Genomic DNA, 19,030 nt, shown 5'->3' with positions numbered 1-19,030 from the left:
TTTCGGCCAGGGGCTACCAATGTCGAACATGACCACATTTTGAACATGACCACCACAGATCACTTTTCAAAGGAGTGGCTATATTAGCTGCATGTCTGAACGAACCCTTAGACAGCAGCTGTCACTAGGACGGTTGCCCTCTCCTCCTGTCTCTTGATTTCCTACCTATGTTTGAAGGTTTGACATATGTATGTGATCATTACACGCCAAATATAAACTGGTTATGTCACAATGTACACATATGGTACATTATGGTAAAGACCAGGCCATGCAAAAACATGCTACTTTATTGAGATGCATCATGGCAAAAATGTGGCAGAAAAGCCTGTATGTCCATGCAAGCTTAGAAAATTACTTTATATCATTAAAGAAAGGCAAATATCTGAAGATGGAAAGACTATGGATGCCACAAACTTGATTTTTACCTGATTTATTGAGGACTGTCCCATCTGTGGGTGTCAGCAGACACCACCACCCCCCTGTCCGGTCATCTGTAGTCTATAACCAGCTTGGATTTCACACACAGACTCCTGATTTAAAAGATAATGGAACCAAACAATGGTTTTCAAAATACTAAATTTGCTTTTCAATGGATGAGGGGAGTGGAGGTTGGTATAAAATTAACCAATGTAAACAAAACCCTGGACTTTTACTTTAAGGGAATCTACTCCACAGATAGCAGTGTCACAGGAGCCAAGGTAAGGCATGCTAACACAAAAAGAACCTAAATATATGTTAAGAACCATAAAATTATTCATTTAGTAAGCAGTGATGTTATTGCTTAAAAGTATGATGTATCACCAGTTATCTAAACTGCCTTAAAGTAGGTCTAACCTCTTCTGGATGACATTTAATTTGCTAGAACGCTGTATATCATAAACTGATGCTGTATTTTTGTTTTCATTACTAAGGACCATATTCACCCTTATTTTATGCTTTGTTTGCATCTAAGTGAGACTGATTTCCTCCAGTCTATTTCAGCCGCTTCCCTTTCTATTCACTCGCTCAACTGCATATGATTGCATTGTACCAGATTCCTAATAGTGACAATGGTACAGGATGCGTGAGCAATATGTGTCGGCTGAATCAGTAGGGATTCTTTTAATCAAAACTGCATATCAAGAATGAAATCAACCTTTGAAATTACAGGAAGATTTAAAGTTTATATGAGATGTAATATAATGTTTATATGAGCTTTAACTAGGGGTTTCCACCAATTATAAAAAAAAGGTCAGGAATTCAGCTATTTGTTTTCTTTTAGAGTAGCTCTAAAACTGCAAGCTCGCGACTAAGACACATATTCTGTTTTCTGTGTATGGCTTATTGTTTATGAACAGATAACGGCTTTTCTATGGTGTCATACATGGATTCATATACTTTCTGATATGAAGGATGGGATGGAATCACATCAGGAGTAGTGGATGCTGGAAAATTTACAATATCAAGAAAAACTCTCAATGCTTTGGATTGCTGGACACAAAACCAAACACCAGATTGTGAAACTATTGTTAAGTGTGCTTTACTCAGCATTCTGGGGCTTGGGATCTGTATTACTATTGTTTTTTTTTTTTTATTACTCTTCATAGCATACATATCTCCTGTTAAATGCCTAGGGATTTTTTTCTGAATGCACAGAGTAAAGCAGCTCGTAATAAACTTTATTGCAATGAACCATTTTGTTCATAGCACATCACGCACAGACTGCTCCTTCTGACGTGTTTTACTTTAAGGGGCTTAATAACAGGGTGTTAAGTTCTTTAGGGTGAAACACATTAGAACCCTGATGCCCCTTATGCCCTTTGGCCCTTTTTTGTGCATTCCTTGGCGCCCCTGCAGACAGTAATCTGTGTTTCCTTATTCTCCTGTATAAACAGTGATCGCTACAGTATTATGGAACATGTCTCAAGTCTACGTCTCCTGAAGAATATTCCCAGTCTTCAACAACTTCTATAGTATTTTTGCAATCTCAAATCATATCTTGTTGATGCATACCTAAAGTCTCCAAGGCTCTAGATCATTTTTTTTTCTTGCGGAAGTGGGGTTCAGCTCTCTCAAATTGCAAGAGTAACACAAGATGGTGCCCTTTGCAGTTTGCACCTGCTCAGAAAGGTTGGCTATGGGGGTGTTTTATGAAAACCGTGGACCTGTGTGCAAGATCAAAAGTTCAGCTGTCTTGCCCGTGAAAACGAAAGCGTTCGGCAAATATTGGATGTGGTTCTTAGTGTGCTGAATATTGGTCATGGCTTAAGGGGGCACAAAGTGCAGGGGATCAGTAGTAAGTGAGGCAGATTTCAGGGGTCAATAGTAAGTGGGGCGGAGTTCAGAGGTCAGTACTAGGCAGGGCAAAGCTCAGGGGTCAGTAGCAAGTGAGGCAGATTTCAGGGGTCAATAGTAAGTGGGCGGAGTTCAGAGGTCAGTACTAGGTGGGGTAGAGCTCAGGGGTCAGTAGTAAGTGAGGCAGATTTCAGGGGTCAATAGTAAGTATGGCAGGGTTCAGAGGTCAGTACTAGGTGGGGCAAAGATCAGGGGTCAGTAGTAAGTGAGGCAGATTTCAGGGGTCAATTGTAAGTAGGGCAGGGTTCAGAGGTCAGTACTAGGTGGGGCAAAGCTCAGGGGTCAGTAGTAAGTGAGGCAGATTTCAGGGGTCAATAGTAAGTGGGGCAGAGTTCAGAGGTCAGTACTAGGTGGGACAGAGTTTAGGGGTCAGTAGTAAGTGAGGCAGATTTCAGGGGTCAATAGTAAGTGGGGCAGGGTTCAGAGGTCAGTACTAGGTGGGGCAAAGCTCAGGAATCAGTAGTAAGTGACGCAGAGGACATATTTTGCCTAACAGTGGGAGGGGCTTAATGGGGATGATTAAACAGAATCTGTGCCTAGTGGCTCTATACAATGCACACATATATCACAGTCCTTGTACCCACAAAATACTCCTAATTCCTATGTCACAAATGACAGTCTCACAGATACACATAAACCTCAGAACAAAGGATCAATTTTAGAAAAATAAACTTTTCCATCACGTATGCTTTTCTGCACAAAAAAAACTGATCACTTTGTTTGTCTGAATCTACCTTAAAAAAGAACTTAATTAAAACCAGCAATTGCTGGAACAATGAACACTATAGCCAGGACTATGTAATGTACATCATAATGTATGAAGCGTAGGGGTCAGGAGTTATAATATTATACAAAACAACATATAGAATGCAGCAGTCAGGACGAGCCTCCAGTTCACATCCGATTTCTCCATTACATCCTAAATTCTGACCAGGATTACCTCCTACAAGTCCCCAAAGTTCCACTTCTAAGTCAGTCCTTACTTACTTACTCACTCCTTCTCTAACATGAGGGTCCCTGGAGTCTCCCCCCTTTCATCAGGGTCCCCAGAGTCTCCCCCTTACATCAGGTTCCCACAGTTCTCCCCCAACATTAGGGTCCCCAGAGTCACCCCTCCTTACTGCAAACAAAAAACACAAAAAGGGCGCACCAACCTAGCGCATTATCCTCAATAATGGTTTTATTGTTGTAACATAAAAATGACTACTCACAAACGCAGATGAAATCAATCATATCGGACTCAGAAACTTGAGTGTCAGCAGTAGTTCATATGAAAGTCCATTGTCTAATTAGGATGACAGCTGACACGTTTCGAGGACTACGCCTCTTCCTCAGAGCCACTCTACAGAGACCCTTCCCTAACATCAGTGTCCCCAGATCCATCCCCTTACATTAGGGTCCCCAGAGTCACCCCTACCTTACATCAGGTTCTCTAGAGTCTCTCCCCTTGCATAAGGTTCCCCAGAGTCACCCCCTTATATAAGGGTCCCCAGAGTCACCCCTCCTTACACCAAATTCCCCAGAGTCATCCCCTTTTATATGGGTCCCCAGAGCCCCCCCCCCTCCTTACATCAGGGTCTCCAGAGTCTCCCCCTTACATAACGGTCTTCAGAGCCACAGAACTTACATCAGGGCCCCCACAACCACCCCCCCCTACATCAGGGTCAGTATGGCCACCCCTTTACATAGCGGTTCCCAGAGTTCTCCCTCCGTTACATCAGGGTCCCATGGAATAATCCCTCCCCTACATCAGGGTCCCCGGATTAATTCCTTCCCTACATCAGGGTCCCCAGAGTCGCAGCCCTTACATCAGGGTCCCGGGAGTCTCTCCCCTTACATTTGGATACCCAGAGTCCACCTGCTTATATCAGGGTCCCCAAAGCCACTCCACAACATTAAATTGGTGTCTTTAGAACTCTCCCCCCTCCCCCTGCTTAGGAGTCCAGTTACATTCTAAGTGCTGGAAGGGTGGGGACTAGCAGCAGGTCTGCAGGAGGAAGTTCCCCTTCTGAATGCTGGGGGCAGAGAAGGAATGTAATTGGTTGCTAGGATGCCGGCCTGGCACAAGGTAAAGCTGCGGCAGTGGTCTTTCAAAAAAAAAAAAAGATCTCTGCGACTTGGAGGTTGTTTGGGGGTGCTATAGCATACCCGTGCACCACCCTGGGCCTCTACTGTGTACTGTTGATGAGCATTGCAGTGGCACTGGGCACTTGTACAGGACACTGGAGGGGGGGTTGGACTCCCCTGACACCTGTTGTTATCTACACCCATGGCAGTCTCTCACAGTGTTCTGTAGCACTACATTTACTGGATATTTTTTGCTGCCTTTGTGTAATGTCAGGGGCTGAACTTGAGGCCCCTTATATCAAGAAAGTTGACCACCACTACGCTAAAACAAGAGGCCTATGCAGGTTGTGCTGTGAACAATAAAGTTTATTCCAGGAACAGAGCAGCTGCCATTTGGAACTATGGTACACTGGTTTGTCAAGCCACAGTTATTATTATACAATGGCTTTACGGTTAACGTTTTTTACAAGAGGAAAATTTGTAAAATGTTGATTCATATGCCATTCTATGGGCTGTTAGTTAAAAAAAAGATATTATACATTAGAAAAATGACAGAAAGCAAGGTGTGACTGGTTACAGTATGCAACACATTCGGTTCTTTTTTGCAACAGTTTTCATGTAACAATACCGAAGTATTAATTATAATTCTGAACAAGCTAAGGAAAATGCTGTAAGTCATGTTTTGCCTATCTCTCATTTTCAGTGTTAATCGATGGAGTCCAGAATCTGCCTCTTTAGTTTGCTCATAAGTTGCCTTGTAGCAACGGCCTCTTCATGCTTTTGTGAACATTACCCATGGGGCTCTTGGTCAGCATGTACCAGAACATGTGCCTATGGAACACAGAGCCGGTCACGGTAAGTTCTGAATGGTTCATGTAACTGAAATGTGCAGTCACTTACTAACCACCATCGCAATGAAGAGTAAAGAAAGTTATAATAATTAGCTTTGTGCTATAAAACATTCCCTACTGTAAACGACATCAACAGAATTTTAAAAGTTCAGACATTTTTGGCTAGATATGTAGGTCACAGCAAATGACTTCCAGATGACATAAAAGGCCACAATGAGATCTCCTAGTCCTCTTACATAGCTGTAATCAGGGCCGAGACAAGAGGAGGCAGGAGGGGAGGTTGCCCTGGGTGCAATGGTTTATTGCAAGAATGAGGGGGTGCCTTGACCCTAACCCTAAGGGAAGGGGGGGGGCGCAGTTTGGCATCCTTGCCCTGGGCGCTGGATGACCATGTCCCGGCACTCGCTGTAATACTCTAGGCATATCCACCGGGACTAGTTCTTGTTTTAGGGCGCTAAGGAAAATTACTTAAGAGCCAATAACTTTGTAGAACAAATCTGAACTTATTTACTGCTCACTGCAGAATATGGGAAGAATGGTGGAGAATAGTCAGCACATCCAACTTCACCCAGTCTTAAAGCTCAGGCTAACTTGCAATAAACCTTTTTGTGTTCCTACAGACTGTGCTGGCTTATATCAACTCACAGATCTTAAGCTACTAGGGGTCAAAGGTTCTTGGGTGTCTTGGTAGCAGTTTCCTAAAGCAGAACAGCTGAGAAAGAACCCGTGTTCACCATCTCTCTCTGCTAGTCACTCACCACCTCTCTTCAACTGGGGGATAGGCACAAGAACTTCCTCTATGTTGAAGAACTTCTAATCATTTAGTAGGCCAGCATCTTGTACCATTCTCCCACAAGGGGCACATTTTCTGACACACAGCTCTTGTGGGCCAATGACCAGGGGATACAGAACTCAGCACTCTGTCCCTGTGGTCAGGAGTTCAGATACCTAGGAACACTATTGAGGCTGTTCCAAATAATTTATCACATCTTCAACTCACACCATGAGGTCAAGCTTATAGCAGTGATTGCCTGGGCTGATAAGTATTTATAACTTAGTCACTCACTACATATAGCAAGGTTTGTACAATTGCAAAGTACAGATGATGACATCCTTCAATCTCAACTGATCCATCCTCTTGGTGACAGAGGCGGCTTTAGGCTTTGTGAGGCCTAAGGCAAAATTTGGACATGAAGCCCCACTCACGCCCATAATGGGAAAAATAATTCAAGCGATAAAAATTAATTGTATAAATTGCATATATTAAGAGCCTTAACCTTTGTACTATGAATTCACAGTTTCTAGAAACCCTGATATAAGGGGGAATGCTGGAGACTCTGATGTAAGGAGAGTTCTGGGAACCCTGATTTGAGTGGGAAAGCTGGGGACTATGGTGTAAAAGAGAACTCTGTGGTCACCAAGGCTCCCCCTTGCATCAGAGTTTCCAGAGTCCCCCTTACACTTCCCTTCCTCAGTCTGCCACAGTCTAGGGCACGACAAGTCCCACTGCAGAAGGCTGCCATACCTGAGTCCCCACAGAGGGCACTGTAAATTCCAGTATAGTGCACTGCCATTCCTCCCTGAGGAATGGAAGCCTGCTATGCTTGGACTTGTACTGCTCTCTGTAGGGGACTGAGGAACTACTGCCTGCTATGCTAAGACTTGTAGTGCCCTTTGTGGGGACTAAGGCATGGCAGCCTGCTATTCTGGAACTTGTAGTGCCCTCTGTGAGGAACTGAGGATTCCTCAGTCCTCCACATTCTAGGGCACTATAAGTCCCAGCATAGCGGGCTGGAGTTAAACATCTAAAGGACAACTCCAACCAAAACTACCAATAATGTACAGAGTCCATATGCCTTTATAATGTCACAGCCCCGCTACCCCTCACCTTCCACCTCAGGTGCTGTCATTGTGTAGGGCAAAGGGCTCCAGCTCCACCATGTTTGGCTTTGATGTCAGATATGCAGGACTGGCTCAGCTCCACTTTCTTCCCTGGCAACTGACTCTGGCATCATGGGGGCCCTCTCCTCCTCCCCCAGCCACCCAGGGGCCCTCTCCTTCTCCCCCAGCCACCCAGGGGCCCTCTCCTTCTTCCCCAGCCACCCAGGGGCCCCTCTCCTTTTCCTCCAGCCACCCAGGGGCCCTTTCATTCTCCACCAGCTACCCAGGGGCCCTCTCTTTCTCCCCCAGCCATCCACGGGTCCTCTCCTTCTCCCCCAGCCACCCAGGGGCCCTCACCCTCTCCCCCAGCCACCCAGGGGTCCTCTCCCTCTCCCCCAGCCACCCAGGGTCCCTCTCCCCCAGCCACCTAGGGGCTCTATCCTTCTCCCCCAGCCACCCAGGGGCCCTCTCCTTCTCCCTCAGCCACCCAGGGGCCCTCTCCTTCTCCCTCAGCCAACCAGGGGCCATCACCTTCTCCCCCAGCCACCCAGGGACCATCTCCTTCTCCTCCAGCCACCCAGGGGCCATCTCCTTTTCCTCCAGCCACCCAGGGGCCATCTCCTTTTCCCCTAGCCACCCAGGGACCCTCTCTTTCTCTTACAGCCACCCTCTCCTCCCCCAGCCACCCAGGGCCTTCTTCTTCTCCTCCTCCTCCACCAACCATTCTAAGACTCTTCCAACTTCCCTGGGGCTCCTCACCCCCTTTGCGTAGTAGACACCGCAAATCTATGACCAGCAGAGTGACAAGTCGGGACTTGGTTACCTTTTTGTTCCAGGGCCAGGGCAGAGCACTCCTCCCAGAGCAACAACCGATGATAGCAGAGTGAGCTGAACGGGCGGTCACTTCCTACTGATGCAGGTACACGCCCACCGATTCCTCCACATCTTAGGATTACATGATCAGACGCCCAATCCCCAGGCAGAGAAGGCGGGGTAAGTGTCAGCGGACAACAGACACCTGGCAGCCGCAGTGAAGGGACTGCAGCACACTGCTGCAACTTTAATATCCAAGGATTTAAAGCAATCTTTTATTTGGGAGATTTCCCTGACTGTGCCCTTCTAAATGTTGTCGCTCTGCCACTGGCCGCGAGGCCCCTGTAGGTGCGAGGCCTTAGGCGACAGCCTAATTTGCCTAATTAGAGAGCTGCCTATGCTTGGTGACCTTGCATCCAAGCAGAAAAGAAAACCCTACATGAACCCTATGGTTCCTGGGAACCCTGTAGTTTTGTCCACTAAAAGGCATCCATAACAAGCGGTGTGAGCAAAGCTGAGAAGCAGTGTTAATTTTGATGTCAAATTTCAATGTAGTTTTAGTCCGAATCGTTTGATTAAAATGGCATTTTAGTTTTAGTCATATTTTAGTCTTTTAATTAAAATGCCATTTTAGTTTTTGTCCTATCTTAGTCATCTGAATTGTTTTATTTTTATTTTAGTCAACTAAAATCTCTAGTACATTATAGTTGACTAAAATCTCCATTATATTTTAGTCAACTAAAATCGAATGGGTTTAGTTAGAGTGATTGTAAATGATCACCTTGTAAAACAATCCATTCAATATAAAATAGAAATTAAAGGCAAAACATTTTTATATAGGGGGAGGAGCAGCAGCATACTGAGCTTCCCAGTGAATGGCTGTGCAGTGGAGAAGCCATAGCTATAGAACTGACCACTGTATTTTCTCCTGCTTAGTGTGGTCAATTTTAAATAAGAAAGCAGAGGGACTGGCAGGAACACCAGGGATTTCACATAAAGCAAGCAATACAAAGAGAATATAATACTTTATCATACAAGTACATGGTGCAGCGGGCAGGAGGAGGAAGTTCCATCCTCCTTCCCTGAATGCTAGGGGTGGAGAAGGAATGTGATTGGTTGCTAGGATGCCAGCCTGGCACAATAGGGGAGCTGCAGGAGTGGCCTTTAGGAATTGCCAAACTCATTATATACTCCTGGAATAAAAATATAATAACATGTTATTATTTATAGTAATAAGGTTTGAACATGCACTATAGTTACAGATTTAGCTGATATATAACTTCTTTATAAATAAAATCAAGTTTCATAAACAAACAAAAATATTGCTTTTTGACAAACAGAAGTGCAAATTTAAAATATAAAAAAAAAACTCTGTAAATTCTATTGGCTGCAATGCCATTGTACATATTATCTATGTATACTGTATTACCAACATTAAATATTAAGGAAAAAATAGGAAGGCAAGGGGGGTGTTTGCCATGAAGCTGCTACCCTATGACTGAGCGGTTACCCTGTCCTATCAGATGGTTATAGTCCTTGGATGCGGTTATTGCCCTGGGCAGGGCCGCTGATAGGGGGGGACCACCAGCCCTCTTGTAGGGGGCCTTAGCACACAGGGGGGCGCACACAGAGAGGGGGATTAGTGATGGACAACAAATACAGAAATCTTCCTCCGGCACCTGAATCTGATCTGTCCCTCTCCCTGCTATCAGCTTTTATCTGTTGAGAAAGAGACAGTCGTCCCTCACTAATCCCACTCCCTGAGTGGGCCCCCCTCCCAGCTCTTATCTCTGCTCAGGAGTTTATTTGTAAATTGTAACTTTGTTTCTCTCTCTCTCTGTCTCTCTGATCTCTCATCTCATCTTCTTTTTTATTTAACATAGTTTTTTTTTTAGATTTAGCAGGAATTATGGGAGTTATGTTATATTTGTGTCTGATAATAGTGATTTTGTTGTAATTTTAGCTAAATATATCTTTAATATTTTCTTGGGGGGGGCCCTGCCAGGTAGTCTGTACGGGGCCCCTGCGATTTCTAACAGCAGCCCTGGCCCTGGGTCATCTGAGTGTTGCTCTGACGGTTTTGACCACCTATAATCTAGTGGTCATTTGGATCTGGTAAGGGGATTACCTTATCACACTGGGTGCACATCTATCTGTGTGTGTTTTTTTTCTGGGAACATTGGTGTCATCTACTATTCCCTCCCGGATTAAATGTTTTATAAATGGACTTTTTTACATTGCTATATTTATTATTATCTCTCTGTAATTAGGCCCCTTTCACACTAGCGGACCGTTCAGGTCTTGTCTGTCAGTTTTTCAGGCAGATCTGAACGGATGCCCCACGCATCTCTATGGGGCATCGGATGTCAGCGGAGACATGTCCGTTGACATCCGATCCATTGCGTCAGATCCGGAGGGATGGAAACCCTATTTTCCATCCGTCCAGCGGATTGGATCGGATGGGATCAGATGAGAACGGACAGGCGGTCCGTTCTCATCTGATTCCCCCATAGAGGACAGCGGAGACCTGACAGCTGTGTCTCTGCACACAGCGTGGAGACAGAACTGCCATCCGCCTGCTCAGCGGGGGATCAGCGGATCGATCCCCCGCTGAGAAAAACAGAGTCCGCCCACGGACTCCCAAGTGTGAAAGGGGCCTTAATGTCTAAACCGCTGGCAAGAAAAGTGAGTACACCCCTAAGTGAAAATGTCCAGATTTGGCCCAAAGTGTCAATATTTTGTGTGGCCACCAATATTTTCCAGCACTGCCTTAACCCTCTTGGGAAAGGAGTTCACCAGAGCTTCACAGGTTGCCACTGGAGTCCTCTTCCACTCCTCTATGAAGACATCATGGAGCTGGTGGATATTAAAGACCTTGCGCTCCTCCACCTTCCATTTAAGGATGCCCCACAGATGCACAATAAGGTTTAGGTCTGGAGACATGCTTGACCAGTCCATCACCTTTACCCTCAGCTTCTTTAGCAAGGCAGTGGTTGTTTTGGAGGTGTGTTTGGGGTCATTATCATGTTGGAATGCTGCCCTGTGACCCAGTCTCTGAAGGGAGGGGATCATGCTCTGCTTTGGTATGTCACAGTACATTTTGGCATTCATGGTTCTCTCAATGAACTGTAGCTCCCCAATGCCAGCAGCACTCATGCAGCCCCAGACCATGACACTCCCACCACCATGCTTATATGTAGGCAAGACACGCTTGTCTTTGTACCCCCTCACCTGGTTGCTGCCACACACACTTGACACCATCTGAACCAAACAGGTTTATCTTGGTCTCATCAGACCACAGGACATGGTTCCAGTAATCCACGTCTTTAGTCTGCATGTCTTTAGCAAACTGTTTGCGGGCATTCTTGTGCATCATCTTTAGAAAGATGTTTCCTTCTGGGACGTCAGCCATGCAGACCAATTTGATGCAGTGTGCCACGTATGGTCTGAGCACTGACAGACTGACCCCCCACCCCTATAACCTCTGCAGCAATGCTAGCAGCACTTATACATCTATTTTCCAAAGACAACCTCTGGATATGACTCTAAACACGTGCACTCAACTTCTTTGGTCGTCCATGGAGAGGCCTGTTCAGAGGGGAACCTGTCCTGTTAAACCGCTGTATGGTCTTGGCCACCATGCTACAGCTTCGTTTCAGGGTCTTGGCAATCTTCTTATAGCCTAGGCCATCTTTATGTAGAGCAACAATAGAGCACAGAGTGAGAGTGATAATGCCAAATTTAACACACCTACTCACACCTGAGACCTTATAACACAAATAAATCACATGACACCAGAGAGGGAAATGGCTAATTGGGCCAAATTTGGACATTTTCACTTAGGGGTGTACTCACTTTTGTTGCCAGCGGTGTAGACATTAATGGCTGTGTGTTGAGTTATTTTGAGGGGACAGCAAATTTACACTGTTATACAAGCTGTACACTCACTACTTTACATTGTAGCAAAGTGTCATTTCTTCAGTGTTGTCACATGAAAAGATATAATAAAATATTTACAAAAATGTGAGGGGGGTACTCACATTAGTGAGATACTTTATACTTATGTGGTAAGGCAGTGTTCATTTTGACGTCAAATTTCAATTTAGTTTTAGTCATAGTCTTTTGACTAAAATGCCATTTTAGTTTTAGTCGTATTTTAGTCATCTGAATTGTTTTAGTCATATTTTAGTTGACTAATATACTGTTAATTTAGTCAACGAAAATATTTTCGTCAACAAAATTAACACTGCCGAGAGGGGCCTTTTTTTCCTTTAGTAGCTCTGCACACACCCATATTTTATTCTAGCGAGATCAGGGATACCCAACAATTGTGTATGCTCAAATGCGGGTTTTTCTATAAATGCATACCAGGAAAAAGAAAAACATTTTCTTGGATTCTAGCTAGTTGAAACTTGTGTTTGTGTTACTATTGATGACTTTAATTAGTTGTACTGCTTGAGCCATATAGTATGAGCTTTATACTTTTCCCATTGAAACAGTTTTAGTTCCTCCTGACCTCCCTTGCCCCCACACAATAACTTCAGCTTCATCTCCTATTACCTATTACACAACAACAACAGCACCCACTGCCCCCTAAAATATTATTTATATACCAAAAATAATAAAATATTCTTGTACCTAGTATTGATGAAACAAATTACGTATGTGTTTGCAACAAAGCCAGTTATTAATAAGCTGCTCTTGGTTACAGAAATATAGTCTATGATGACTACTTCTGGAAGAATAACTGCAATCAAATGTGCACAAAATACGAAAGCCGATCTTGTAATGAAGAACCGTGTGCCATTAATTGTCGACTTGGGGACTTTGGACCTTGGTCGGATTGTGACCCATGTCTCAAAAAGCAGGTATGACCTTTGCAAAGATATACAGTACATTTTAACTGAATCTTGCCCTAAAATGTAGCATTACTTTTACTCCTCAAACAATGACAAAAAACCATACAGTAGATGTCCCACACATTGCTGTTGTGTTGCATTGCCATGTATGCTAGTTTACCTGCCAATCCCTATTTTAAAGCAGAACTAAACTCTCTCAATCAACATTAACTGTTTTTATTCCTAATGCTACGAGCCTTAGTGAATGGATAGGAAGGTAAATTATATTTACTCGCTTTAAACTTTTTATTTTACATTTCTTTAGTTACTTCCTGTTTTTTTGGCCTAGGCCAAAATTATGTCATACATCCCAGGAGTCTTCATGGCTATTTCTTTTTTCCATTTATCTGGAGGAGCTTTCTTAGCAAAGCACACCCTCCTGCTTGCATGCCCGAGCTAAGGGCAGATGGGTCCCCGAAAGTAAATTCCACATGAATCATCTACCCTTACTCAGGATGGAGGCAACCAAAAATGGTGGGGTTGTTAGACAATGCTTGTTAGGAATGCTTGATATGGTCACCCAGGACAGATATCTTGGGGAGGCGGCAGCGAGAGCCCTGTTTCAGGCATGTAGACTATTGTTAGCAAACTGGACTGCAACTGAACCTCCTACGCATGAGATGTGGATTGAACAGTTGGCCCAACAGTTTTACTACAACTGAGTTGGGTAATACATGTTGTATAATACATGTTTGTGTATTGAAAAACGTATATATCAACATAGGGGCTCCCCTTACAAATTTGAGAAGGTATGGGGTAGATGGTTGGCTACTCTGGGTCTGGCACCTGCGGACTTGGTACTGGATAGATTGCTGCGCCAATAATGGCATTTATAATGTCACTTGGGAGGAACTGCAGAGGCAATAGGAAATATGTGTTTGCAATTTTGTATAACGAACAGTATTTCTGTAACATTAGGTATGTATGCACCTGTTATAAATGTATTATTGTTGGCAACTCAATAAAATTGTTCTTGATTAAAAAAAAAAATGGTGGGGTGGGGGATTCAAATTAATTTCTTAATAAAATAAACCATGGAGACATGGATGGATTGGGATGGATTGGTGAGTTTGCTCTGAATATTAAAAAAAATATTTAAATAGCATTTTCAGTTTGTAGTCCTCAGATATAGTTATGTTCACTTTAATGATAATGATGCCTGATAGGTGTTTGCAAGTTGCCTGCGACACCCAATCGATTTTTGCATTTGTTTGTATAGCACCAATTGCACTTTATATTGGTCACTGATCTTTAGGGTCAGACCAACAAGGGGTGATTATTATATAATTCATCACATTGTGTTTTTTCATTTTTTATTTTTTATATTTCATATTTTTATATTTTATTTTAGCACTTAAATGCACTTTATATTGGTCACTGAGCACAGACCCATTATTAATTTGTTGTGATTTATAATTATCTTGGCAATTGGATTAGAATTCAAATTAAGTTACACTTTTCTTGCCCTGTGTTTAGAAAGAATTACCCAATTTATTATTACAAAGTGAGCCAAGCAAGCCAGAAACACTGTGAGAAGTGGCACATTAAATAAACATAAATTGTCCCATAGATATGTTAAATAGATAGACAATGCCATATTTGCGAATCTGTTCTTTAAATGATAATAGACAGGTCATTGGTTAAGGACCTTTAATGATGTACAGTAGGTCTACATGGAGGTCATCTGCTAAGCACCTTTTATGATGTTGGTTCAGTTTCTCCTAATATTACCCATCTTAAACTGTACAGGAACTGAAACTTGGGGTGCAAAAGTAAAAGATATACTGTTGGAGCTTTATAGGCTAGGTAAATTTTACCATTTGTTTTCCCCCGAAGTTGCATGTGTAATATCATGAAAGACATTTTTCAGATAACTTTGCTAGAGTATACAAACTTTCCAGCATTTTTTTTCCAACAAAAACTTTGGGTGTAACGTACAGTACATTATATGGCCAAAATTTTTGGATAGCTTACCATCGCACCTATATACAGCGCCTTGAAAAAGTATTCATACACCCTTGAAAATTTCCACATTTTGTCATGTTATAACAAAAAACGTTATTGTATTTTAATGGGATTTTATGTGATAGACCAACATAAAGTGGCACATTTCCACATTTTTTACAAATATATATCTGAAAAGTGAAGTGTGCATTTATATTCAACCCCCCTGAGTCAATACTTTGTAGAACCACCTTTCGCTGCAATTACAGCTGCAAGTCTTTTTGGGGATGTCTCTACCAGCTTTGCACATACAGAGAGTGACATTTTTGCCTATTCTTCTTTGTAAAATAGCTAAAGCTCTGCTAGATTCGATGGAGAGTGTCTGTGAACAGCAATTTTCAAGTCTTGCCACAGATTCTCAATTGGATTTAGGTCTGGACTTTGACTTGATCCAAACCATTCCATTGTAGCTCTGGCTGTATGTTTAGGGTCGTTGTCCTGCTGGAAGGTGAACCTCTACCCCAGTCTCAAGTCTTTTGCAGACTTTAACAAGGTTTCTTCTGAGATTGCCTGTATTTGGCTCCATCCATCTTCCCATCAACTCTGGCCAGCTTTCCTGTCCCTGCTGAAGAAAAGCATCCCCACAACATGATGCTGCCACCGCCATGGTGTGTTCAGGGTGGTGTGCCCTGTTAGTTTTCTGCCACACATAGCGTTTTGCTTTTAGGCCTAAAAGTTCAATTTTGGTCTTATCTGACCAGAGCACTTTTTCCACCTGTTTGCTGTGTCCCCCATTTGGCTTCTCGCAAACTGAAAATGGGACTTCTCTTGGATTCCTTTCAACAATGGCTTTCTTCTTACCACTCTTCCATAAAGGCCAGATTTGTGAAGTGTATGACTATTAGTTGTCCTGCGGACAGATTCTCCCACCTGAGCTGTGGATCACTGCAGCTTCTCCAGAGTTACCATGGACCTCTTGGCTGCTTCTCTGATTAATGCTCTCCTTGCCCAGCCTGTCAGTTTAGGTGGACGGCCATGTCTTGGTAGGTTTTCAGTTGTTCCATTTTTGGATGAGGAATTGAACAGTGCTTCGTGAGATGCTCAAAGTTTTGGATAGTTTATTATAACCCAACCCTGCTTTAAATATCTCCACAACTTTATCCCTGATCTGTCTGGCGTGTTCCTTGGTCTTCATGATGCTTTTTTTGTTTCACTAATGTTCTCTAAAAAACCTCTGAGGGCTTCACACAACAACTGTATTTATATTGAGATTAAATTACACACAAGCGGACTCTATTTACTAATTAGGTGACTTCTGAAGGCAATTGGTTCCACTAGATTGAAGTTAGGGGTATCAGAGTAAAGGGGGCTGAATACAAATGCACACCACACTTTTTCGATATTTATTTGTAAAAAATGTTGAAAACCATTTATCATTTTACTTTCACTTTACATGTGCCACTTTGTAGTGGCGTATCACATAAAATCCCAATAAAATAAATTTACGTTTTTGGTTGTAACATGACAAAATGTGGAAAATACTTTTTCAAGGCACTGTATACACTTGTTTGGGAAGGTTTTACACAATAGTTTGGAGAGTGTTTGTGGGAAGATGTGCCCATTCAGCCAAACAAAGCATTTATGAGGTCAAGGCTTTATGTTCACATTTGACATTACAATTGTGTTCAACAGGTTTGAGGAAAGTGCTCTTTGAAGGCCATTCATGTATATTCCCAGCAAACTCATTAAACCAAGTCTTTATGGACCTGACTTGGTGCACAGGGGCAGTTATGATGGTACAGAAAAAGAAGTGCACAATTGTCTAAAATCTTCTTGTATGCAATAAAGTATACGTCCAGCTGAAACAATGGATTAAGTGGGGATGTGGAGGGAACCCTTCTGGAGTTCTACTGCTATCTGGGTCTCTGTAAGAGACTTCCTGTGAATACTCTCTTGATATCAATGGTTTCACCAGTCAATAGACATGTGCAGAAGAGAAAAAGATTGTTTTGTTTAGTTTCGGACAGATTTGTTATGTTACTAATTTCGTTTAGTTGAATAATTTCGGATATCACTTTGTTTTGTTTAGCTTTCATTTTATTTAATTGAATTTATTAATTTTCTAACGAATTCCAAATTTTCAGAACGATTTGAATTCTGTGTGAAAATTAGCTGGTTGGTAAGCAGACCGGGAAGCCACCTGCCGTGTCCTTAATAAAAACGAATGACTCGGGGGCGTGGCCGGACCGGGCATGTGAGAAGACTCAGCTCACGGAGCTCCAAACATTAATCCTTTAATAAGATCCTTTACCCGGCCGGATTACCACAATTAGTGGACTGATCTTTCTCAGGGGGTCCCCCTGAGTCTACTGCTGCCTCTTGCTCCCGTATGTGTTCCTGAACACCAGAAGTCCTGGACCGTGGGGAGAGCTCCGCTCCGCCGGATCACCATCCCTCGCCATCCTACCTCTGCTTCACACCATCGGGCTCCAGCTCGCCTCCCAGAGGCTTTATTTCATCCCTGCCACAGAATCCTGCCTGTAGTTTTTGCGGGGGACCGCGCTTCGTGGAGTTCCGGACCGAGGCCTAGTTACTGGCCGAAGCCGCGGCCTTTCCTGCGGCGGGCGGCCGATCGCGGCGGCACCTGGGCGGACGTGGACTCAGTAAGCGGCTGTACCCCCTCCTTTGCCCGGTGCTCACCCTGGACTGTTCCTTATCTTAGACTCTCCCTGTCTGTACCCTGCATGTCCCGATCGGCGCTGCTATGACCCGTGGGAGCAAGCTGAAGGACGGCTCTGTCCCTGGCTCGGCCAGACAAGATGGGGCCGGCGTGGGGACTCCGCAGCTGTCACGGGGTAACAGGGCAGAGCCTGACGTAAGAGGAGTGGCTTACCGGGTAACTGGCGTGGCACAGGTTCACCAGAGGCGCGGAGTCTAAGTGTTAGCCGGTTTTCACCAGGGCCTCAGATGGTGGGGATGGACTTGGCTGCTTGCTAACACCAGGTCGCGGCCCCCTGGATTCCCTGGGAGAGCCAGGAACAGGTCCAGGACCAATAGCCGGTAGCAGGTAAACAGATCAGGACGAGACAGGAGGATAGTCAGGACAAGCCAAGGTCAGGGCGGGCAGCAGGTAATCAGAATCCAAAGACAAGCCGGGTCAGGTAAACAGGAACAGCAGATATAACAGGCACAGGATACAGGAGAGCTAAAGACAACACAGCAATCACCTAGAGTGACAGCTGTGTTTAAATAGGCCATTTTGGCACCAATTTGGTAGCCTCGAACTACACTGAGGTAGCCTCGAACTCCGCCAAGGTAGCCTCAAACTCTACCAAGGTAGCCCCGAACTCTACCAAGGTAGCCTCGAACTCTACCAAGGTAGCCTCAAACTCTACCAAGGTAGCCTCAGCGCATGTACATAGGCGTTCGCCGGTTAGCGACACCAGTGCGCCTCCGCAGGGTATTGGGTCCCTGACAGCAGCACTCATCCCGAGGCCCTGACAGGCAGAAAGACACAGGCACAAAGCCCAAAACAGTGCGCACAGGGGGAAAGGACAGCGCTGGTGACATCCTGCTGTATGCTTAAAAGTTGTGTGACATCCCGGACCCCAGCGATGAGGAGTCTGCACCCCTGACAGGAGCACAGGCCCTCGGGGACATTCAGCAGGGCCTGGGGGCTTTGGAACCGCCTGAGCAGCCTGAGTTTAGTGCTGAGCTGGAGGGAGACATGCTGGAGGGGACTCAGCCCACCTTGGGTCACATTCTTCTAGCAGTACAGAAATGCACGGCTTCAGTGAACACTGTCAAGGACAGATTGGGGGGTCTCACGGAGGAAGTGGCCCTTTTGCACCAGGATTTACAAAAAATGCGGGAACGCACCACAGCTGCCGAAAGACGCATCTGCGACTTGGAGGACCAGATGCACACATTAATTACGAAATCCAGGAAAACAGCCAGGCAGGCTCAGGCTAACAAGAATAAGACGGACGATATTGAGAACCGCCTGCGCAGAAATAATGTTCGTATAGTGGGGCTCCCAGAGAAGGTGGAGGGCAGGGACCCCACGGACTTTGTAGAAAACTGACTCTGTGAGATCTTCGGGCGCGAGTCCTTCTCTCCTCTGTACGCGGTGGAACGTGCACACCGTGTTCCCACTAGGGCGCTACCTGGTAATGCTCCCAGGCCCATGCTCGCCAAGATTTTACACTACAGGGACAAGGAGAAGGTGCTCCGCCTTGCCCG

The 19,030-nt window shown here is 44.5% G+C and overlaps 1 protein-coding gene across 1 annotated transcript in view; it reads left to right on the top strand.

Annotated features, from left to right (window-relative positions):
- The first annotated feature begins 589 nt into the window (after window positions 1-589).
- Window positions 590-19,030, top strand: part of C6 (complement C6) — a 164,518-nt gene continuing 146,077 nt past the window's right edge. The window contains exons 1-3 of the mRNA XM_082261715.1: window positions 590-698; window positions 5,105-5,256; window positions 12,658-12,814. Of these exons, the coding sequence (XP_082117841.1) occupies window positions 5,114-5,256; window positions 12,658-12,814 (300 nt within the window). The 5' untranslated portion in view covers window positions 590-698; window positions 5,105-5,113. The remainder of the gene's footprint in view (window positions 699-5,104; window positions 5,257-12,657; window positions 12,815-19,030) is intronic.

The sequence above is a fragment of the Pelophylax lessonae genome (genome assembly GCF_965119305.1).
Source record: "Pelophylax lessonae genome assembly, chromosome: 1".
NCBI classification, from domain to species: domain Eukaryota; kingdom Metazoa; phylum Chordata; class Amphibia; order Anura; family Ranidae; genus Pelophylax; species Pelophylax lessonae.
This window is presented reverse-complemented; position numbering and strand designations above follow the sequence as displayed.